General features: G+C 45.1%; 12 protein-coding genes across 12 annotated transcripts; 7 read left to right on the top strand and 5 right to left on the bottom strand.

Moving 5' to 3' along the window:
* Positions 1–9: 9 nt before the first annotated feature.
* Positions 10–756, top strand: TPI1 (triose-phosphate isomerase TPI1; the record flags this gene model as incomplete). Its single annotated transcript, XM_022609364.1, has 1 exon — positions 10–756. One exon carries the CDS (start codon positions 10–12, stop codon positions 754–756), a length of 747 nt encoding a protein of 248 aa, XP_022465767.1.
* Positions 757–925: 169 nt separating this feature from the next.
* On the bottom strand, positions 926–1,633 carry ALG14 (N-acetylglucosaminyldiphosphodolichol N-acetylglucosaminyltransferase anchoring subunit ALG14; the record flags this gene model as incomplete). Its single annotated transcript, XM_022609365.1, has 1 exon — positions 926–1,633. The coding sequence occupies one exon, from the start codon at positions 1,631–1,633 to the stop codon at positions 926–928; it is 708 nt and encodes a 235-aa protein (XP_022465768.1).
* A 366-nt stretch (positions 1,634–1,999) lies between these two features.
* On the top strand, positions 2,000–2,602 carry KNAG0H01110 (uncharacterized protein; the record flags this gene model as incomplete). Its single annotated transcript, XM_022609366.1, has 1 exon — positions 2,000–2,602. One exon carries the CDS (start codon positions 2,000–2,002, stop codon positions 2,600–2,602), a length of 603 nt encoding a protein of 200 aa, XP_022465769.1.
* A 933-nt stretch (positions 2,603–3,535) lies between these two features.
* Positions 3,536–4,180, top strand: HSP26 (chaperone protein HSP26; the record flags this gene model as incomplete). Its single annotated transcript, XM_022609367.1, has 1 exon — positions 3,536–4,180. One exon carries the CDS (start codon positions 3,536–3,538, stop codon positions 4,178–4,180), a length of 645 nt encoding a protein of 214 aa, XP_022465770.1.
* A 230-nt stretch (positions 4,181–4,410) lies between these two features.
* On the bottom strand, positions 4,411–6,288 carry VMS1 (Vms1p; the record flags this gene model as incomplete). The annotated part of the gene is made up of 1 exon (XM_022609368.1): positions 4,411–6,288. One exon carries the CDS (start codon positions 6,286–6,288, stop codon positions 4,411–4,413), a length of 1,878 nt encoding a protein of 625 aa, XP_022465771.1.
* Positions 6,289–6,527: 239 nt separating this feature from the next.
* Positions 6,528–7,628, bottom strand: HEM12 (uroporphyrinogen decarboxylase HEM12; the record flags this gene model as incomplete). The annotated part of the gene is made up of 1 exon (XM_022609369.1): positions 6,528–7,628. The coding sequence occupies one exon, from the start codon at positions 7,626–7,628 to the stop codon at positions 6,528–6,530; it is 1,101 nt and encodes a 366-aa protein (XP_022465772.1).
* Positions 7,629–8,558: 930 nt separating this feature from the next.
* BAP3 (amino acid transporter BAP3) lies at positions 8,559–10,412 on the top strand (the record flags this gene model as incomplete). Its single annotated transcript, XM_022609370.1, has 1 exon — positions 8,559–10,412. One exon carries the CDS (start codon positions 8,559–8,561, stop codon positions 10,410–10,412), a length of 1,854 nt encoding a protein of 617 aa, XP_022465773.1.
* Positions 10,413–10,686: 274 nt separating this feature from the next.
* On the top strand, positions 10,687–11,019 carry RPC11 (DNA-directed RNA polymerase III core subunit RPC11; the record flags this gene model as incomplete). The annotated part of the gene is made up of 1 exon (XM_022609371.1): positions 10,687–11,019. The coding sequence occupies one exon, from the start codon at positions 10,687–10,689 to the stop codon at positions 11,017–11,019; it is 333 nt and encodes a 110-aa protein (XP_022465774.1).
* Positions 11,020–11,232: 213 nt separating this feature from the next.
* On the bottom strand, positions 11,233–12,219 carry HEM13 (coproporphyrinogen oxidase; the record flags this gene model as incomplete). Its single annotated transcript, XM_022609372.1, has 1 exon — positions 11,233–12,219. The coding sequence occupies one exon, from the start codon at positions 12,217–12,219 to the stop codon at positions 11,233–11,235; it is 987 nt and encodes a 328-aa protein (XP_022465775.1).
* Positions 12,220–15,476: 3,257 nt separating this feature from the next.
* NRG1 (transcriptional regulator NRG1) lies at positions 15,477–16,241 on the top strand (the record flags this gene model as incomplete). Its single annotated transcript, XM_022609373.1, has 1 exon — positions 15,477–16,241. One exon carries the CDS (start codon positions 15,477–15,479, stop codon positions 16,239–16,241), a length of 765 nt encoding a protein of 254 aa, XP_022465776.1.
* Positions 16,242–16,918: 677 nt separating this feature from the next.
* RSM10 (mitochondrial 37S ribosomal protein uS10m) lies at positions 16,919–17,575 on the bottom strand (the record flags this gene model as incomplete). Its single annotated transcript, XM_022609375.1, has 1 exon — positions 16,919–17,575. The coding sequence occupies one exon, from the start codon at positions 17,573–17,575 to the stop codon at positions 16,919–16,921; it is 657 nt and encodes a 218-aa protein (XP_022465777.1).
* A 1,041-nt stretch (positions 17,576–18,616) lies between these two features.
* On the top strand, positions 18,617–21,910 carry ENA5 (putative Na(+)-exporting P-type ATPase ENA5; the record flags this gene model as incomplete). Its single annotated transcript, XM_022609376.1, has 1 exon — positions 18,617–21,910. The coding sequence occupies one exon, from the start codon at positions 18,617–18,619 to the stop codon at positions 21,908–21,910; it is 3,294 nt and encodes a 1,097-aa protein (XP_022465778.1).
* Between the last annotated feature and the right edge of the window lie 144 nt (positions 21,911–22,054).

A 22,054-nucleotide genomic window follows, 5' to 3' on the forward strand; every position in this document is an offset into this window, starting at 1 on the left:
ACAGTAACAATGGCCAGAACTTTTTTCATCGGTGGTAACTTCAAGTTGAACGGTTCCAAGAAATCTATCAAGGAAATCGTCGAAAGATTGAACACTGCTTCTCTAGCTGACAACGTCGAGGTTGTCATCTGCCCACCAGCCACCTACTTGGACTACACTGTCTCCTTGGTCAACAAGAAGCAAGTCACTGTCGGTGCCCAAAACACATACGTCAAGGCCTCCGGTGCTTACACCGGTGAGAACTCCGTCGAACAGATCTTGGACGTCGGTGCCAAGTGGACCATCCTAGGTCACTCCGAGAGAAGAACTATCTTCCACGAAGACGACAAGCTTATTGCCGAAAAGACCAAGTTCGCCTTGGATAACGGTGCCGGTGTCATCTTGTGTATCGGTGAAACTTTGGAAGAAAAGAAGGCCGGTATCACTCTAGATGTCGTCCAAAGACAATTGAAGGCCGTCATTGCCGAAGTCAAGGACTGGACCAACGTTGTCATCGCTTACGAGCCAGTCTGGGCCATCGGTACCGGTTTGGCCGCCACTGCCGACGATGCTCAAGACATCCACGCTTCCATCAGAAAATACTTGGCCAAGGAATTGGGTGACAAGGTCGCTGAAGAAACCAGAATCCTGTACGGTGGTTCCGCCAACGGTTCCAACTGTTCCTCTTTCCAAGACAAGGTCGACATTGACGGTTTCCTAGTCGGCGGTGCTTCTTTGAAGCCAGAATTCGTCGACATCGTCAACTCCAGAGCTTAAGCGGAGTCGCTGCCGTAGTGTTTGATCCACTACCAGCTCACGCTTTTTCTATGTCTACGTAGCACGTTATGTCTTATTCGAATGTATATATAGATGATTCCAAATTACATTTTTATACAATATTAAAGATACACATAATATAATGAACTAGTGCGACTGAGAGCACCAGCTATACCAGTATGCCAAAGTATTTGGCCCTCGGAGCCTTGGTCAGTTTTAGTTCCTCCCACTGTACCACGAATTCGTCTGCCAAAAAATACAAGATCTTGCCCGTCAAGCTCAAAGTTTGTATTCTCGCGAGGGACTCGACATAAACGATATGTGAGGATGTGAATAATAGCAGTAAATCCAGCAACTTGAACAACAATGTGATGATGCAGCAAGTGCCCGGCCCGTTCAGGAGAACCAAGTGAGGTTTGCTCATCATCGCCTTCTTGATCTGAACCACATGGCTCAAAGACGTTATTAGCGTCGTCAGCACCGTCTTCACGCTTTGTAATGCACTCGAGTTGACCTCTCTAGCCTTTTTAAACTCGTATAACCGATTTTTGCACTTGTACTTGTCGGCCAACTTGAGAAACTTCTGCTTCGATTGCAAATCAGAGTAGCCGATGTGTACTGTGTTCCTGCTGTCCAGAAGATACTCATGGTAAGTATCCAGCAACCTGAGCATTTCTCCAGTGTGTCCACCAGATCCTAAAAACACAAACAGTTGCAACGGTCTCCTCTTGGCGGCGCCCTTCCCGGACTGGACTCCACCAAGTATCGTCTCATCTTCATCTGTTGGACGCCTGCAGAAGGGCAGAATCAGGGCCAGGCGCACGGAAAAGACGGCAGCGACCAGCAGCACAATAACAGACACCCAAGCCCAGTCCATTGGCTGTCTACCCCGGCCAAAGAAGGAGCACCTGATCAAGTAATCGTGACTGTCAGCACAAGTTTCGTCACGTTTCTGCTAGAACTTGATATTTTTCAATTTTTCACTTATTTTTTTGTTGTCGCTGGAAAGACGCGAAAACGCGAAAAGACACTACTGTAAAAGGTGGTAGTATGCGCCAAAAACGGAAGAAAGATCCAGAGGTCGCAGCTCCGGGAAAATGGACTTCGAATATAAAACATCGAGACGGCCAGCAATGCAACTTCGCCCGTTCACTTGGTTTTTGGGCAGAGCAACAAATTCCCCCAGGCAGGTATTTTTCTCTTGTGCAAAGCAGAAAAGAGGACATCGGGACAACAAGAACCAATGCTGAGAGAAGCGAAACGGAAAACGAGCGGAGAGCGTAGTAAGAGGCAGTCTGCGTTCTTTCCAGCATTTCAATTCAGCGAGAATGATGGTGGGAAGGAGGTGACAAATTCTACAGGGGGCAACAGTGTCAAGGCTAGCTCTAGCGTGAAGGTAGTGCCCGAAATACCGCAGCGGGCGCCCCGTCATGGAGTTCCTGGACACGCCAAAAAGGTTGATAAATTCAAGAGAAGTACAATTCTTCTTGACAAGGACATGGTGAGGGATTATAGTCTAGTGATGAACCTCCCAGCCCAACCTTCGGGCCAGAGTGACCTAAGGAGCCCCAGCGAGGAGAGCATCTCGAGCAAAAACTCTGTCTTCTCCGTCAATTCGTGTGTCCGCGATATACTATACGACGAGATTGACGAGATAATGAAAAGTAAAGAGAATAAGTATGGGAAACTAACGATTTCAAAACCTGCCCCGACTGAAGGGACAAAGGCTATGTTCATAATAAGGGACAACTTCTATGAAAGAGGCGAGTGGCACTTGATACCAGATGCACCGGAAGACGCCGAAGAACGGGGGCCGCCAAAAAGATCCGAGCTGGACTTTTTCTAAGCCACAGTCAGGAGACTAACACTAATGGAAATGGTGAGAATTAAGTTCCATAAATAATCAAGGAACCAGGGACCGGAACAAGCTCGGCATTGACGCCGGTGCGTCTCATCCGAACGTGTGTTGCGACAATTAACAGCGACCCTTTAAGACCAGCAGATCAAAGTCCAGCCATCTTACAACGTGACACCCTGCCCGGTTGGCTATACCCTACCGCAACGCTAATAATAATAATAATAATAATTAATCTAACAGGAGAAAGTGTATAGCTAATGTATTGTCTTTACTTTAAACATCTAATGACCTCACGCTATACAGCTAAGCCACACTGCATTTCACCTTCGGAATTCTCCCTCATCTATTGCAACGAAGGGGACTACGTGACAGTGTACTCTCCTCTATTGGGTATTCACCCGGAGTTGGGGATACCCTTGAAAGTAAAAGAAAATATCGCAGTGAAAATTCTAGAAAAAAAATCACCTCATCTAAGAGTGTGTCACCATGTTTTATTGTAGTTATGGCAGTATCCCTAGTTGCACATCCCTTCTGGGATGTGTGTAGTAGCCGGTACCTTTCGATACTTGGATAGGAATTTCCTCTACTACTGTCTAAAAAGGTCACAAATAGCTCTTTTCCCCTTGCAAAGAACGAGGAGAGGTCATACTGTAGCTGATGAACTCATAGAATTGTCGAGAATATTCTCGTAAACCATGCCACTGCCGATGCAATAGGTTGGCAACTAAAGATAAAAGCTTATATAAATACAGAGGCAACGTTCGGTTTAGTAGTCGGGTTTGCCAGTTCTCTCTTTTATTTATGATTTCCAACAAATCACAACAATTGATTGTAGTATCACTTTTTTAAAAAACTATACTTCAAAGAATCAAACAAATAAAACAACTTTTAAAACTCTCAACTCCAAACTAGTTATTCGACATGTCTTACAACAGTCCATTTTTTGACTTTTTTGACAACATCAACGATGAAGTTGACTACTTTAACAGATTTTTGAATGATGTCGGCTATGCACCAAAAAGAGAAAGATTGGCTGTCACTGGTAACCCCCAGGACAACAACCAAGTTGCTACCAGAGGCGCCAACAGTTCTGCGGTTTCTCACCCACAGAGAAGATATTTTGGTGATTTAGACAACTGGTTCGACAATGACTTCTCGTTGTTCCCAACCTCCTTCCAGACTCCAAAACCATTTGGGGTCCCAGTTGATATTTTGGACCATGATGCAAACTACGAATTGAAGGTTACCGTCCCCGGTGTGAAAGCCAAGAAGGATATCAACTTGGAATACCACCAGAACAAGAACCAGTTAATCGTGACTGGTGAAGTGCCAGCGCAAGTTACCGAAAAGAACAAGAACAATGTGAAGGTTCACGAAAGTGCTTCCGGTAAGTTCAAGAGGGTTATTACTTTGCCTGAACACCCTGGCATTGATGCAGACAAGATTAAGGCGGACTATTCCAGTGGTGTTTTGACTTTGACAGTTCCAAAATTGAAGCCAACCGCATTTGATAAGGACAACGTTCAAAAGATAGAAATCTCTTCCCAGGAATCTTGGGGTGAATAAGCAGTCAGAAATAATGCGAAAACGAGTCTTCATGTTCAACTCTGGAAATTGAGGATTGCGTTGCTATCATGAATTTGGCTGCCTTTCCAGCTAAGAATTAACAGTTGTTCAGCTTTTTATGTTTCTATATACATAAAAATCCTTTGTATAAGTTGTTAAATGAAATAGTATTTGATCATTTTGATTGTTGACGAGTTTCATTTGTAGCCGTTTCCCAAAGACATGGGATTCTATTTAACTTGCTTCATTCTTGCTTCTGCCGCTCTGGCTCTTTGTTCCCTCATTAGTCGTCTTTTTTGATCCTCCGTTAAGGAATTAAAGTTTCTTTCAGTTTCTGAGATGTTAGCAGCAGGGTCCAGTTTGTACCCTGGCCCTCTTGCGGCATCTTTCTCCTGTTGCTGCCTCTCTTTAGAGGCTTTCAGTTCCCTTTCGATCAAAGCTGCATTTTCATTTTCCTCCATCTCTTTTTCCCTTTTGTTCAACTCTTCTACTTGTTCTCTAGTCAAGGGCTCACCTATATGCGATTCATCCCAGTTTTTATAGTCTTCGCCCAGGGTTTGTCTCGCTATTTGGAAACATCTTTGGACAGCCACATTTTGACTTAAATCCCAAGCTGTTTTACCTTTATTGTTTTTTATGGTAGGATCTGCTTTCATATTGGTCATTAGGATCGTCACCATTTGTTTCAGCCCTTGTTGTGATGCACAATGAAGGAGGGTCGGTGTTATCGCGTATGTAAATGCTGGTTGTAACGAGAAATCAACAGTCAGGTTATGACGTTTCAAGTATGCAATTATCAGCGGAGCTCGTCCCTTTTTCACCAACTGAATCAACTCTTTGGTGTGTGTTTCTTCAGGGGATAATGTCTTTTCGGGCTCAGGAGTTTTCACCTTCTGGGCTGAAGGGACCTGTTTGCTAAATTTTTTAGGCTCTACGGCTGCCGGTTTTTCAGATACTTTCAAATACGTCAGCTCGCACCACGCTTTTTTCAATTCAGTGGCAGTAGGCCTAGAGGTAGTGAACGGGAAAGTTTTCAATCTTGGGTCGTTTTTCTCTAAAACTCCATTATCGTAAAATATCTTTCTGTCTGTCACGCTTCTCGCTCTTATAAAAATATTCTCACATTGCTTCAAATATGGCTCCCATGTTTTCAGTAGAGTTTGCACGTCTACCTTCAAGGCTGCCTCATTATACCTCCGCAGTGTTGACCCTGCAGAATGGGCTTTACCCTTAGCATTATCCATTGCAGATTGGGATCCACCTTGCTTTCGCCTGGTGGTGTATCTGTGGAAAGTCTTCTGCTCCAAGAAGTTCACGCCCTGTTCTTCGAAACTTATATTCTGTTTAGAGGCATTACCCTTAACGTTATTCCGCTGGTGACTGACAATTGCACCAGCAAAGTGACCACCACCCACCATGAACAGCGCAGACATGCTCACTGATTGGTCGACAGTCTTATTCCAATTTCGTAAGGCCAAGTCCGGGCGAAGGAGTTCGCTCTTATCAAAGAGAACTTTATACACCCCGAACGCTTTGTTTGTTTCAGCGAGTAACTTTGTATTGAAGTAAATTTGTGGGGACATTGTGTTTAGATGGGGCGAGAGGGGAAAAGCTTCCCCAGTTTCTGTCTGGGTTATGTTCATTTGGGTGAGCGTTTCAGTAATTTGATCATCACTGTCGTCTGACTCAGTTTCCTCCTCCTCAATATCTGACACGTCGCTAGGCGCTTGGTCATCCTGGCTACTATCGCTGGCTATTACATCGCTCTCAGTGACTGCCTCCAGCCCAGATATCTTCCTTTTCAAATTGTGAATATGAATATTTGTTTGATAATGAGCTCTTTGGTTTACCAGGTCTGCGAAGTCCAAATCACAAACGGTACAATGCAACTTTGTCGAGATGGGTTTCGTCTTCAACCTTTCCAATTGATCCGGTGGCAGCACTTGAGAAGCCTTATCTTGTTCATTCTGCGCGACTAGTGGCAAATTAGTTTCAATGGCTAGTTCTTTGAAGTTTTCATCAAAGCCAGTCAATTGCAGTGAGTCCAAAACTTCGTTAGATAAATCATACACGTAAGTATCAATTTTCTTAAACTGTGCAACACTCATATGACGTGGTTTGATGGTGGGTATGAACCAGTTCCTGCGTGCGTGTTTTCCCTGTCCATCTTTGATGCGCAGGCCTGACGTTTTCACGAAAGCAAAAAAAGAATTTTAATATTGACTATTTTTCAGTTTTGGAAACTATTAAAGATTTCATGCCTAGATCGATGCTTATATATTACGTACAAAATAGAGCACAGAATGTGAGAGAAGGCGCTTCTGTCTCCGACGGAATACCAAGTCGCTTACTGTGAGCCAATTCTATGGCACTCTTCCAAGAAGAATTTGATCTTTTCTGTGTCCATGAAAGGGTGTGTGCCGTGTCCGAAGTTCACGATGTAATTCTGCTTCCCACCGCCGAAGCCCTTGATCATCGAGGACACTTTCTTGGTGATGGTGGCGTCACTTCCATACACGACACCTGGGTCCAAGTTACCTTGTAGAGTAACTCTGCCGTTATTTATTTTGACAGCTTCTTTTGGATCCCACGACCAGTCTAGAGACACTCCATCGTAACCTGAATCGCATAGTTTGTCCAGTGCGTACCACGAATTCTTGGCAAACACAATAATGGGGATCTTGTCTCCAGTGTAGTTCAGTTTGGCCAAGTGTTTGGGGACCCCGCTTGCAATCTGTTTCAAGTACGGCAGAGAGAATTCGTCGAAATCCATTGATGAAAGTTCACCACCCCAGCTCTCGAAGACCTGCAAGACCTGTGCACCGGCAATGACCTGTCTTGCTAGAAACTCGCTCGCGACATCTGTAATCTTTTGCAGTAGTTGGTGTGCCAAATCTGGGTGTTCATTGATCAACTGTTTAGCAAATCTAAACAGACGGGACCCACCCCCTTCAACCATGTACACCAGCAGTGTCCAAGGTCCACCACAGAACCCGAACAAAGGTACTTCACCTTCCAATTTATGCCTTGTCAAAGTAATAGCATCGAATGCCCACTTAAGACTTTTCGTGATGTCTACCTCGTAATCCAACACCCTCTGGACGTCCTGTTCAGTCCGTAGAGGTTGAGGGAACGAGGGGCCCTTCCCCTCCACCATCTCAACGACGCACCCCATTGCCTGCGGTATGACCAAGATATCACTGAAGATGATTGCCGCATCGATCAACCCTCTATACCTTCTCACTGGCTGGATAGTGATCTCAGCAGCGACCTCTGCGTCTCTACAAACTTCAAAAAAGTCCCGGGACCCCTTCACCTCGTGGTACTCTGGCAGGTACCTCCCAGCCTGCCTCATAATCCAGCATGGTGGTCTCTCTACGTTTTCACCTCTCAATGTTCTCAAAATGAGGTCATTCTTCAATTGGGGGAACTCACCAGGGTTAGACATAACGAGCAGTAATATTGGACAAGGGGAGTAAAAAAGTTTAACAAGAGTCTCTCCAAGTAAGGAAGGAAACACCGCTGTTAGATCGAATTAGACAACGCCCTTACGATGTCTTTTCTTCTCGTTCCTTTGGGCTCGAGGGTCCATAGCACCCAGCCAAGCCCTAACTCAGGAAAAAATTCTAGCCCCAAAAAACCCTAACCAGGTCACGTGACCACAGCCCGCATCCCGCGGAACAAAAACTACTTTCCGCGGAACAGCACGGCGGGTAACCCCCTCGGATGCCCGGAACGTGTCACGTGCTTTTCTGAGAAAAGTAACAAAAACAGGGGACGCACGGCACTAAACATTTTGCTGTAAGAGGACCGCGCGGCGTCACAAAATACAGTAGGAAAGTGTCTGAGGCACTCACAACGGCTACTGCTATCGGCAAGAGATGTGTGACTTTGGAGGGATTTTGAACAGCGTTGGAAACGTGGATGGATAACACTTGGGAAACAGACTTACGTACAGTGGTGCGATAAGATTTGTAACAAGTTCTTATCTGGAAGAGAGGCTTTCTGGCTTTCTGGTTGCGTTGCTCTATTGAAATGATGGGGTTTCTTTGTTTAATGTGTGTGGGGGGGGGGAGAAGAGAAGTCTTCTCGTGTAGACGCAGTATCGCTCGCTCCCGCTTCCTTCTGTCGTCGCAAAAATATATATCACGCTTGCTCTCTTTAACGCGGTTTGGAACGGATGTTCCGACTCCACAAATTATTCTGTACTCTCCTTTCCGGGCTGTCACCTATTGTGTTTTTTCTCAATATATATATGTATATATATATTTGCCAGGTTTTCGATATTGTGTAGTTTATTCTCATCACTATCAAGGTTGCATATTCAGGTTTTTTATTCATCTCCTCGCAGTACAATTTATACAGACACTTTTCCGGAATGACGACTGGGAACGAGAAATCACCGGATTACACGGTTTCATCCCCTTCGTCGGATACTAACGAGATACATAACCGTCTCGGGGCAAGCAGCACCACAGACAAGGCTAAACTGCAAAATGGGATGGAACATAGCGAGAAACTGGAGAATTTAGCGAGTAGCACCGCGCTAGATGAGGCACCGCGCACAGGGCTCGTACACAGGTTTATGGACTCCTTCAAGAGGGCCGATGGCCAGCGTGCAGGGTTCGATGACAACGACTTGGAGAGTGGGACTAGGTCGTTCATCTCTGAGTCGCATTTGAAAAAATCCATGAAGTCTCGGCACGTCGTGATGATGACCCTGGGGACAGGTATAGGTACAGGTCTGCTGGTCGCCAACGCTAGTGGGCTGCACGCATCCGGGCCAGCACCCTTGGTGCTCGCATACGGACTGGTGTCCTTTGTCACTTATTTCATGATCCAAGCTGCAGGTGAAATGGCAGTCACATACCCGACTCTGCCAGGTAATTTCAACTCATACATGTCGCTGTTTGTTTCCAAACCGTTCGGGTTTGCGACCGTATGGCTGTTCCTCTTGCAATGGCTGACAGTGCTTCCCCTGGAGCTGATCACATCGAGTCTGACGATCAAATACTGGAACGATAAGATCAACTCGGACGTCTTCGTCGTCATCTTCTACGTGTTCCTGTTGTTCATCCATTTTTTTGGCGTCCAAGCATACGGGGAAACCGAGTTCATATTCAACTCTTGCAAGATCCTCATGATCGCAGGGTTCATCATCTTCTCCATCGTGGTCAACTGCGGTGGGGCAGGTCACGACGGATACATTGGTGGGAAGTACTGGCATGACCCAGGTGCATTCACCTCACATACAAACATCGGCAGATTCAAAGGTATTTGCTTCATCCTCGTCACAGCCTATTTCTCCTACGGTGGTACGGAACTGTACGTTCTGTCCGTCAACGAACAAGAAAACCCAAGAAAGTCTACCCCACAAGCGGCCAAACAGTCCATATACCGTATTGTGGTCATCTACCTATTGACCATGATCCTGATCGGGTTCAACGTCCCACACGACAACGACCAACTGATGGGTTCCCACGGCTCAGCAACACATGCCTCCCCCTACGTCTTGGCCGCGTCCATCCACGGTGTCCGGATCGTGCCACACTTCATCAACGCTGTCATTTTGATCTCCGTCATCTCAGTCGCTAACTCGTCACTGTACGCATCGCCAAGACTACTGTGCTCTCTAGCACAACAAGGATACGCGCCAAAATTCCTGACCTACATCGACAGACAGGGGAGACCCCTGACCGCTTTGGCCACTTGCTCATTGTTCGGTGTCATTGGGTTCGCTGCCGCGTCAAATCAGGAGGAGCAAGTCTTTACGTGGTTGGCTGCTATTGCCGGGTTAAGTGAGCTGTTCACTTGGTCAGGGATCATGTTGTCCCACGTGAGATTCAGACAGGCAATGAAAGTACAGGGAAGAGACCTCAACGAGCTCGGATACAAAGCTGTTTCCGGGGTCTGGGGGTCCGTTTACGGTGTCTTTTTCAATATCCTCGTCTTCTTTGCCCAGTTCTGGGTAGCGTTGGCCCCACCGGGCAGTAAACCAACCGCATTGAGCTTTTTTGAAAGTTACCTCGCATTCCCCATCTTTTTCACTTTCTACTTTGGCTACATGCTATGGAACAAAGATTTTACTTTCTTGATCCCATTGGAGAGCATTGACTTGGACTTCCATAGAAGAGTCTACGACCCTGAGTTTATAAGGCAAGAGAGGGAAGAGAAAAAGATAAAACTGAAGAACTCCTCCATATGGACCAGAATGTACTATTTCTGGTGCTGAAGTATACAAAATCTGTCATACATTAATATTCGAACTAGAAACAAACTGTACACTAGGCGAACAGAGTGTGGAGGGGAGGCGCACCATACAACCATTGCGTCTCTCCCGTATAATGATTGTAACGTTGTGTATAAAATTTTCTGTAAAGTAATGAAATCTGAAAGAAGAAAAAAAATACTTGAAATCAAAAGCGATTATTATTACATGGAATAGCTCATCTCTCGTAACTTGAACAAAGCGGGTGTGCTCCAAGTCGCTGTGGAAGAGTCTCGGTATGCTTTCATTCTGCCCTATCTGTAACAACATGCTACTTATATCCCACGCTGATAGTGGTATCTATACATTGACGTGCCATTCCTGTCCGTACGAATTCCCAATAGATGGCATCGAGATATACGACCGGAAGAAGTTGGAAAGGAAAGAAGTGGATGATGTTCTCGGTGGAGGGTGGGATAATGTTGACCAAACTAAGGTGCAGTGTCCCAACTACGACAAATGTGGTGGTGAGAGTGCTTATTTCTTCCAGCTGCAGATTAGATCTGCTGATGAACCGATGACAACGTTTTACAAGTGTGTTAATTGTGGTAACAGATGGAAGGAAAACTAGTTGTTTATGTTGCGCGGTAGCATCCGACACAGTGTGTACAATAGCGGGTATGATGGTATACCGAACAAGCGGTGAACTAGAGCCAATTTGGAAAAAAGAAGTTCATATATCATTTCATATGTTCAGAGAACTTTATGTAAGGAATAATGTAATAAACATATCAATAAAAGTGAATAAACCGTGCGATTTAGACTCAATCGAAATCGGGGATGCTCACTGGGCCCACTCTCTTGGCTTTGTCGTAACCTCCAACAACTTGGCCTCTCTGGAACCAGGGGCTGGATGGTGGTTGTATACCCAAGAGACGTGTTCTGGCAAAGTCATCAAAATAGATTCCACTCTGGAACCTGGGGTTCTCAAACCGAATTGAGTACCTCTGTCGTAGATCAAGTTGTATTCAACGTATCTACCACGTCTAATCAGTTGCCATTTCTCCTCCTCTGGTGTGTATGGCAGGTCCTTTCTCTTCTTGATTATTGGCAAGTACGATGGCAAAAAGGCATCGAAACTGTCCTCGACAATCTTCAAGATTTCCTCTGGGTCCTTTTCGTTGTAGTCATCGAAGAAAGTGCCACCGATACCACGGGTTTCACCACGGTGGACGATCAAGTAGTACTTGTCAGCCCAGGCCTTGAAACGTGGGTACAAGGAGGTGTCGTGTTTGTCTAGCGCGTTCTTGTGGTTAGTGTGGAACAAAACAGCGTCCTCCTCGTACAAATAGAATGGGGTCAAATCGGCACCACCACCAAACCACCAACTTTGTGGAGTTCCGTCTGGGTTCCAAGTCTCGAAGTATCTGTAGTTCAAATGCGTGGTTGGACAGTGTGGGTTCTTTGGGTGGATAACCATAGATAGACCACAGGCAAAGAACTTAACACCTTCAGTCACTGGGAGACCGGTCTCTGGGTCAACTGGCAACTTCAAGTCGGCGTGGTCGTTCTTCATGGCCAAAATGGCGGTTGGGGTCAAGTTACCGTAGACAACGGAGACGTTGACACCACCCTTTTCGAAAGTGGAACCGTTAGAGATGACCATGGAGGTACCACCACCACCGTCGTTACCACGTTCCCATGTGTCAGCGTGGAACTTGACCGTGTCGACGGATTCTAGACCCTGGGTGATCTCAGCTTGTTTACGACGGATCAAAGCTTCCATCTTTTCTCTGATGAGAAGGTGGTTAGAGTCCGTTGGAGCAGGCATTTTGTGTTTGGTATCAATTGAGTTGTTTCTTTGATTGAGCAAAGCGGCAACGAAGAAAGGTCAACTTTGGTAGAGCACTTACTGTTGGAAACTAAGGATAAGAAGTGGAAAAGAGAGAAAAGAAAGGCAAATTTAAACAAAAAAGAACGAGATCTATTACAGGCAAGTATCGAGGAAACCAATTGCGGGTGCAGCACCCTTTTTATAAGTTTTCCTTACTGCCAAAAACTGGTTACTCGACACTTTGGCGTGGAGCAATTTGCCATGCGGGTTGGTTTTCCCACAGTCGGGTTCGCAATTGGTGCTAACTGAGACGGACGTTCACCACCCAACAGGCATCTGAGAGAAATTTCAAAAACGGGAGATGTGTATAACAATAGATGGCGTTGCCTCGCACTTGCAATCTTGTTGCGACTGGTTTCCTGTCAAATTGCCGTAGCAACAGTGCAAAAGAAAAAAATACGAGCAGGGAAATAGCCAACAACAGTTACAGAAGGGAAAAAACGCGAGGACAAAGATACGAGGTCTCTCTAAAAGGGGACAACTGAGTGGTTTCTTTGGGAAGTAACCAAAAAAAACAACAGCAGCAACAAGGGGGATGGAAATTGTACCAGTCCGCGAAATTTGATTTATGTTAAAGTTATACGGGCGCGTTCACCACCGTACTATTAAGCCCGGTCACAGTACAATCAATTAGATATCTTGTACCTTATTCTATAGGTTACCATGGCACCTATATGTTGCTAGGTTCCGCTTTTACTACTTAACCTCTAGTATTTTCGTTTTTTCAACCGGGATTGGCACTCATAAGTGGGAATGCAGTTTACGAAACGCTATGCAAAAAAAATATACAAGTCTCGTTCACGCTGAGAGTCGTGCGTGTAGTAAAAACATCGTCGTTTTTTTTCTTTCTTCAAGATTGGGGCTTTTCTCACCATCGGGAGGTCGTTACAGTTGCAATTTTTTCCCGCGTCGTATACGATACGAGAGGGTACAGACAAGATGGAAATGACGAAAAAATCAGCGTATCCGGATATGTGTTGCCAAGCTCCTTCAGTGGCAGATGTACAAACACCAACACTCATAATTCTTAACGAGACCACGTCCATTCATTGATGAAACGTGAGGGCAAGCCGCCGAGGTTTGAACTTTCAGCGCCCTTTAATATCCTCACACGTACAAGCGGGAGGGGGAAAAAGGGTACGTAAGAGAAGCTAAGATGTTAAGTATCCCGCTTGGGGAAGAGCAACAACAATCGACCTGGATAAGGGCCCTTGTGTCGAGAACTCACACATCAAACGATTCCACCGTACACGTGTTCTCTCTTGATATTATCAAGTTGATAAAGGCAACAATTGCTGACGTTTTCTGATTATGAAATCACGAAAGAAAACGGCATTTTTTTTTTCAAAGAGTGAACACTTTGTGCTCTGTGAATTGACCGTCTTCGTTAGGAGAAAAAGAAAAGTGGTTCGAGGACAGCAAAGCGTTGCTTAATAAGACACAACAATAGAGTGCTGCCCGTTTCCTGATGTCATATAGACCACTTGGTGATGCCGTCCACGGGAACGACTCCCGATGAGTCTGTGTGTTGGGATTTGCAACAGTTGTCCCCTACACCTCATCCCATTCCTTGCTTCCCTTTATTGTGAAGAAAGAGCGGGTAGGGGGGGGTACATTTTCACGTGAGCCCCTAATCCACCGTTTCTGGTAATACCCCCCACGTAGATTATTGTAGCACGAGAGAACAAGAAAGAAGAACAGAATGCATAGTAGAATTTCTATTCCGCCCTCAAGGCACAATCACCCCGATATAGCCAGCCGTTCTCGGTCAGGCTACAAACCCTGAGCGGAATACCATTTAGTTGTTCAGTCAGCCCGAGAAAAACTAAACGAACAGGGACGCAGTATGCCCGAGTCCATGCAAGATTACCTGTTGCACTTGTCCCAGAGTAGCGCGGAACAAACCCACGGGCTTATAAGCTTAAACAGGAGCAAGAGCACCTCTTCACGCCGCAGCGGTAAGAAAATAATCGGACAGTTCTGTTGATGACTTACCTTCCCACCACAAGCTAGTAAAACTAACGCCGCCTACTTCCACGGTGCAGGAGTGGCGCATTGAGATTTTTGACACTGAACACTGCGCAGCGGAAAGTGAAAAAAAAAAAAAATTAGGCGCAGATTTCTTCCACGGCGAGGACACGGCAAGGACACGGCAAGGACACGACAAAAAAGAAATGAAACCACACCACACCCCACGGTAAACTAACCGTACAACAACGGGACAATGCACCATTCACTAGGGTTCTCTCTCCTATAAGTATTTTCATTGACCATATGATATGGAAGCGACGAGAACCCATGGTCTACGGCAGTTTCTGCAGTAACCGGGGACCCATTCTCACCCCCCCCCTCACGAAGCCCCTATTAAAACCGTGCTATGTGTGTGTTCTCAGATATGATTCCTTCCACCCTGCAGGCTTCCAATGCAAAACAAGTCCAGTTTTCTTCTTGGCAAAAAAAGACTGGCGCTCCGTATACAATACCCAGATACCCTTTGCACAGACCCCTCCTCCCCGGGTCCGCCCCTCTCTCCCTCCCTTCCTCTCTCCCTCCCTTCCTCTCCCCCTCTTTTGTTTAATTACTATCCACTTCCCGTCTTACGCCCTACGCCCTACGCCCCACGGGATTGATTATTCTAATGTCTGACAAAAGAACTCGTTTGTCACTTTAGCTCCCTTAGTAAGGGCTCAGTAAGACATTAAGGTTTTTAGTTGTAATTTTTTCTTGGTGTTTTTTTCAGTGCTACTCTATTTCCGTTCGTCGTCCCCTTCCGCCCTCTTTCCCTACGCCTTCCCCTCTTCCCGCCCCACTGTCAAATATTGGCCATGGGTGAACCTGCAAAAATGCTTGCAAACGGTTCACAATTGAGTTACTCAAGGCCATTCATTATATTTCCCCGCAACAGAGAACACAAAAACATGTGAATATATATATTACCTCTCTTTCTCAAAGCGATGTTCCTTTCCAGAAGGAACAAGGTTTTTTTTACAGCAGGGCTTTCTTTGTCCTTGTTCTTGGTCTTTCAACTGCTAAATCTCTTCTTTTCTCATTTTTGTACCTCATCACGCTCGTTAACAAAAAGACGAATAGCTTTTCTCTCATTACTGAACACAGAGATTTGCTTAAGAAGAACATAGTGTGTACCACGTTACGTATTTGAGTGCATTTCTCACCGCTTTCCATCAATGACTGAAATGCTAGGACCAATAACTGTACCCCCTCTATCGTCATACTCTGGCATTCGCCCAATGCAACAACTCTCTCCAAACAGCCGCTTCACTGCCCCAGCTATCACAAACGACTCCCTTGAGGAGAACATTTCCGCTAAATACGCTACGCTGCTCCCATCGCTCCATCACTCGACGGCATCATTGGAGGACGACCTGAAGTGCAAACTAAACACCACTGCGCTCAAATTCTTGATATCCAAGCCCGAGGGAGAAGTGTACGATTCGTCGTACAGCTCCGCGTACAACTCAGAAAGCAGCGACTCCATCTCGCTACCGGGCGGCTCGAGCACGAGTTCCACACCTTTACAACAGACCAACACAACGAACACATATTCTTTATACCCTTTCCCGGCCCCCAATGTGGAACGCACACCAAGAACGCTGAGTTACAACTCGCCCAACAGAATCGAAAAACTGGATACATCCCAAGTGACGTTCCTCTCACTGAAGGGTTCTAAACCATTGGCGAGGAACTCCAGGGAGGATCTGAGCGCGACGCTGGAGCAGAGGCGGAAGTATCTGTGCACGACGTGCACGAAGGGGTTCACGACGTCGGGCCACCTCGCGAGACACAAGCGGATCCACACGGGGGAGAAGAACCACCTGTGTCCCTTCGAAGGTTGCAAACAGAGATTCAGCCGGCAAGATAACTGTCTGCAACACTACAGGACGCATTTCAAGAATTTTACATTCACAAATTTGGCGAACAAAAAGGGTACCTGCATATAGCGGCACTCATTACTTTGATATAGTCTTATGTAAACGGTATAATGTAAGGCATCGGAACGGAACATGGAGGGTAGACAAGCGTTGGACGCATACAGGGAACTCTTAACATGTTAAGCCCTAAGAATCAGAAACAGTTTTCAGTTCCAAAAAACAGTATTCCGGGTAATGATAAATTTTTCTTTTTGCGTCTCTCGATAAATTTTTTTTTCGCAGTATAAAATTGGCTTGCAAAAATCGTGTCTATAGTTCTTATAGCTCTCAGATTTGTTCGCTGCGAAGTAAAACCACGCCGAACATTGTGTCTCGTTCAAGGGTGGAAAATGTGGAACTACTTCAGTAGAAGTGTTACATGCTTTCACCTCGTGCCGTATAAACTTTCGTGCTCTTTCTCCTATTTTTTTTAGGTGTTTCCTTTTCTATGATGATAAACCAATAACAACAACAACTTGAATTTCTTCAACCGAAACCTACAGGTGGATACACTTTTGACATAGCTTTTTAACACTGATTTGAAAGGAAACCAAAAGAAATGGAGAGAAGATTGAGGCACTATTTCGTTTCCCGCGTCGTTCTTCTTGCGGGGGCAGATCTTTGTCGTCTTGTTACTTCGTATATACAGGTTCTTGAATAGATAAAAAAGGAGGTTTGGTGGGTGGGACGAGATACGCGCTTGTCTTTCACTTCTTGGGTGTCTCACTGTTTAGTAGTTCCATAATCTTACGATTAACGAGGTCATTCTCTACAGCGTCTGTGTCGTGTTGGGGCAGATCTACACTATCAAAGTCAGCTTTGAGAGGTTCTCTTTTGAAGACATTGCATTTCATACCGACACCAGCGACAGAATGTTTCGTGATGTAAGCAAGTAGCATCTCCAAGACTTCACTATTCGTATCCCACACTCTCAGCAACCTTTTATGCGTGGACCTTTCGAAGTTCTCCTTTGATTTTGCCTGGGCAAATGGGGACCTGATGACCGTCCACCTCTCTCTCCTCGTGGGTAACGGCTTGGGCCCCGTCATGGGGACACCCAGGTAAAACGCTGCCCTTTGAATAAAATCTATATAAAATTTCAGGTTCGATGTCTCATAGGAACGCAACTGGATGTCTGCGATCAAGTGTCCATGTTTCACCGGTATTCTCGTCGGCACGTAGTCCAGGGCCTTAACAGTCAGTGGGATCGTACTTTCCTCAGTCTTCTGAGATTGGTTACCAACATTTGGTACGGTGGGTGGAATCACACTACTTTCTGCTGCACCTACACCACCCAGAGCACTTGGTTTGGCAATTGTCGACTGTAATCGTGTAAAAGTTCCTAGTATAGATCTTCTCAGCATCTATAGCAGAAAGGTTATGAAATTAGTTTTGAAATCGGCACAATCAAAAAACAACAACAACAGCAATTTTCTTACCTTATAGATGGAAGCACCGACGAGTAGTGCCCTTCTTCTCTCCCTCGTGCAACATATACTAGAACCATGCCTCATCAATTTGCCTTTTTTCTTTTTCAAAATCCAAAATTGAAGAAAACGGGATCACGTGACGTAAATGCTATAAAGTGCTGTAACGTGTTTTCTCGTAACTGTAGCTACTGCAACACCACAGAGAGCTGCTCGAATGTGACGTTCAACTACGTCGAGAAAAACTGTGGTGGCTTCCCCTATTTACCACCCCACTCGGCTTCTTATCTCGGTGCTCTTAGATACGAAGCGCATATACGGGTCCGCTTAGATCCGTTCACTATCACCTCGTCGGGGGGGGTCAATTGTTGAGATGGCAACCCGTGCCCATGCAGATGTAGCACAGCCACATTTCCAGATGCACCCTGTATCAGCCAGTACTACTATATCCCATCGCGGGAATATCAGATAGTGGTACCACCCACGTGTCAAGGCTTATCCGGTGAGGGGGAGGGGTCCCTGATAAGATTTCGGAAGGCTGGGGACTCAGAAACCCCCGCAGAGCTTACTCCGCTTTTTTTCGGAAGAAACGAGATGTCTCTTTCGGGGCACGGTGTTAAAGCCGGGCTCACGCGGTGTGTCATTAAGTGGCTCCTGCGGTGGTTTCTGTGGACACTACGCACGATGTCGTCATCAGTGACAAAACAGAAACCTTCTATTGTGTTTCCGTGACCTTGAAAAAAAATGGAAAAAAGAAATTAAAATGTACCTACATATATACACTCTCATGCATATATATATAGAGGGTGTTACTTCAATTTGAGATACAGTTTCCCTTTCTAGGATGAAGGAAGAAGAAGAAAGAAGTATATATACATATCTAATCTAGTTAGACTTGTTCCTTTTCATTCACTTCTTGCTTGTTAAATTATATAAGTCTGCAAGATAGCAAAAAAAGCCAACATCTTTAACCAGACTATGAGCACGCAAGATACTAAGGAGTTTGATGACTTTCACAATCTACAAGTTGAAGAAATAGAGGAGTATTTCAAGACGGACACAGTCACGGGTCTGCCCCCTAATCTAGTAACTGAATACCAATCCAAATATGGACCCAACACCCTGGGAGATGACGCTAAGATGGATTACAAGGCGATGGTGATCCACCAGATCTGTAATGCAATGATTTTGGTTCTTATAATTTCTATGGTCATCTCATTTGCAATCCACGATTGGATCACTGGTGGTGTCATCACAGCCGTTATTGCAATCAACGTCGTCATCGGGATCTACCAGGAGTACAAAGCATCCAAGACAATGAATTCTTTGAAACAGTTGAGTTCTCCAAGTGCACAGTTGATTAGAAGCGGGAAGAGTGAAACTGTCCCATCGAAGGAGGTGGTCCCAGGTGACATCTGTCTTGTGAAGGTAGGGGACACTATCCCTGCCGATCTTAGGCTTTTCGAATGCAGTAACTTTGAAACTGACGAAGCTTTACTGACAGGTGAGTCATTGCCTGTTATGAAGGATCCACACGCTGTGTACTCGCAAAACGAGTATACCTCAGTGGGGGACAGACTAAACATAGCTTATTCATCTTCTACCGTTGTAAAAGGTAGGGCTAAGGGGATTGTGATCAAGACCGCCTTGTCTACCGAGATTGGTAAAATTGCTAAATCTTTGAGAGGCCAAGATGGATTGATCTCAAAGGATCCCAATTTGACTTTTTGGAGGAATTCATGGGTAACCATCAAACAAACAGTCGGTGCCTTCTTAGGTACTACAATCGGTACACCGCTACACAGAAAATTATCCAAGTTGGCTATCTTGTTATTTTTTGTTGCGGTGATCTTTGCCATTGTGGTTATGGCATCGCAGGAATTTAAAGTCGACAGAGGGATCGCCGTCTATGCTATCTGTGTAGCACTGTCAATGATTCCATCCTCTTTGGTCGTCGTCCTAACAATCACAATGTCTGTCGGTGCAGCTGTGATGGCATCAAGGCATGTTATCATCAGGAAATTGGATTCTTTAGAGGCACTGGGTGCGGTTAACGATATATGTTCCGACAAGACTGGTACTTTGACTCAGGGGAAGATGGTGACGAGAAGAGTGTGGATTCCTAACTTTGGTACTTTGATTGTAGGGAATTCAAATGAACCCTTCAACCCTAACATTGGTGGTATTGATCTAATTCCAAGAATCTCACCTTTTGAATACAAAACTGACGATACAGAAGATGTTGGAATTTTAAGAAACTTCAAAAGTTTATTCGAACATAACTCACTTCCCTCAGAATTAGATGCAGAGCTTTTCAAAGAGTGGCTGAACACGGCTACACTGGCAAATATAGCCAATGTTTTTAAAGACTGGGAAACGGACACATGGAAGGCACACGGTGACCCAACAGAGATTGCTATCCAGGTTTTTGCCACGAAGATGGATTTACCAAGGTCCAAATTGACAGGTGAAAAGCATGCTCATGGAGGGGCCGCTAAAGAGTTTAATGATGATAAAAGCAGCAGCAAATCAAGTTTTTCAGATGAGCAAGATTCCATTAATTTAGATAATGCACCATTCAAGCACCTTGCAGAATTCCCATTCGACTCTACTATTAAGAAAATGTCCACAATTTATGAATCGAGAGAAACTGATGAACTTTGCGTGTTTACAAAAGGGGCATTTGAAGGTGTTTTAAACAGTTGCGAATACTGGTACGGTCTACAAAATGACGAACTTTTACAACTTACTGAAACTGACAGAAAGTTTATTCGGAAGAATGTCGACACACTATCTGCAGAAGGTCTCAGAGTGCTGGCGTTCGCCTCCAAGTCATATCCAAACAAAGACCTTTCCGATGATGAAAGACATCAAATTTTGAAGGACCGCTCAGTTGTGGAAAGTAAACTTACTTTCACGGGACTGATTGGTATTTACGATCCTCCAAGATCGGAAACCGCTGGTGCCGTGAAAATGTTCCACAGCGCAGGGATCAATGTTCACATGCTGACGGGGGATTTCCCAGGTACTGCTAAAGCGATTGCTCAGGAAGTTGGTATCCTTCCAGTGAATCTGTATCACTACCCCAAGGACGTTGTTGATATCATGGTGATGACAGGGTTGGAGTTTGACGATCTCTCCGATACAGAAATTGATAAACTTCCCGTGCTACCATTGGTAATTGCCCGTTGCTCCCCACAGACAAAGGTTAGAATGATTGAAGCGCTTCACAGAAGAGAGAAGTTTTGTGCGATGACTGGTGACGGTGTCAACGACTCCCCCTCTTTGAAGATGGCCAATGTAGGTATTGCAATGGGTATCAACGGTTCAGACGTTGCCAAAGATGCCTCTGACATAGTGTTAAGTGATGATAACTTTGCTTCTATCCTCAATGCTGTGGAAGAGGGGAGAAGGATGAGTGATAATATCCAGAAATTTGTCCTGCAACTGCTGGCAGAAAATGTTGCCCAAGCACTATATCTTATCGTTGGTCTAGCATTTCAGGATAAAGACAGCAAGTCTGTCTTTCCATTATCTCCAGTTGAAGTGTTGTGGATTATTGTTGTCACCTCCTGTTTCCCAGCTATGGGGTTAGGTGTCGAGAAAGCTGCCCCTGATTTGATGGAGAGACCTCCAAATGATTCCAAAGCTGGTATTTTCACTTGGGAAATTATCACGGATATGTTTGTATACGGGGTATTGATGGCCGGCAGCTGTATGGGCTCTTTCACATCTATCATTTACGGGAATGATTCCGGGAACCTTGGCAGAAACTGTAACAAATCGTTCAGGGAAGGCTGTCGTGACGTATTCAGGGCTCGTTCGTCTGCATTTGCTACTATGACCTGGTGTGCTCTGATCCTTGCCTGGGAAGTTATTGATTTGCGCAGGTCGTTTTTCAGAATGACTCCTGACACCGATGAGCCCGTCAAGCAATTTTTCAGAGACGTCTACGGTAACAAGTTTCTATTTTGGTCAGTTATTTTCGGGTTTGCATCCACTTTCCCAGTTGTTTATATCCCAGTCATCAACGACAAAGTGTTTCTACACAAAGGCATCGGTTACGAATGGGGTATCGCCATTGCATTTACTGTGGCTTTTTGGATTACCTGTGAACTCTACAAGTACTGTAAGAGATTGTATTACAAGAATAAATCCAAAGCTCAGAACCCACAGAATGATCTTGAAAAAAGTGTTACAAGAGATCCCTTCCATGCATACAGTTCAGCTACAACTCTACAAACCGATATTCATGTACTTCCAAAAGAGTAATCTTATTGAGAAATCTCAAAGCACACACTGGAAACTATTTCCAATTCCATTATTAATACTTTTATATCCTTTATTTTAGTTTAGATAAAAAAAGTCATACAATTAAGTTACACGATTGCATCCGAAGATTTCTTTGAAGTTTTG

This window comes from Huiozyma naganishii, chromosome 8 (genome assembly GCF_000348985.1).
Source record: "Huiozyma naganishii CBS 8797 chromosome 8, complete genome".
In the NCBI taxonomy this organism is placed as follows: domain Eukaryota; kingdom Fungi; phylum Ascomycota; class Saccharomycetes; order Saccharomycetales; family Saccharomycetaceae; genus Huiozyma; species Huiozyma naganishii.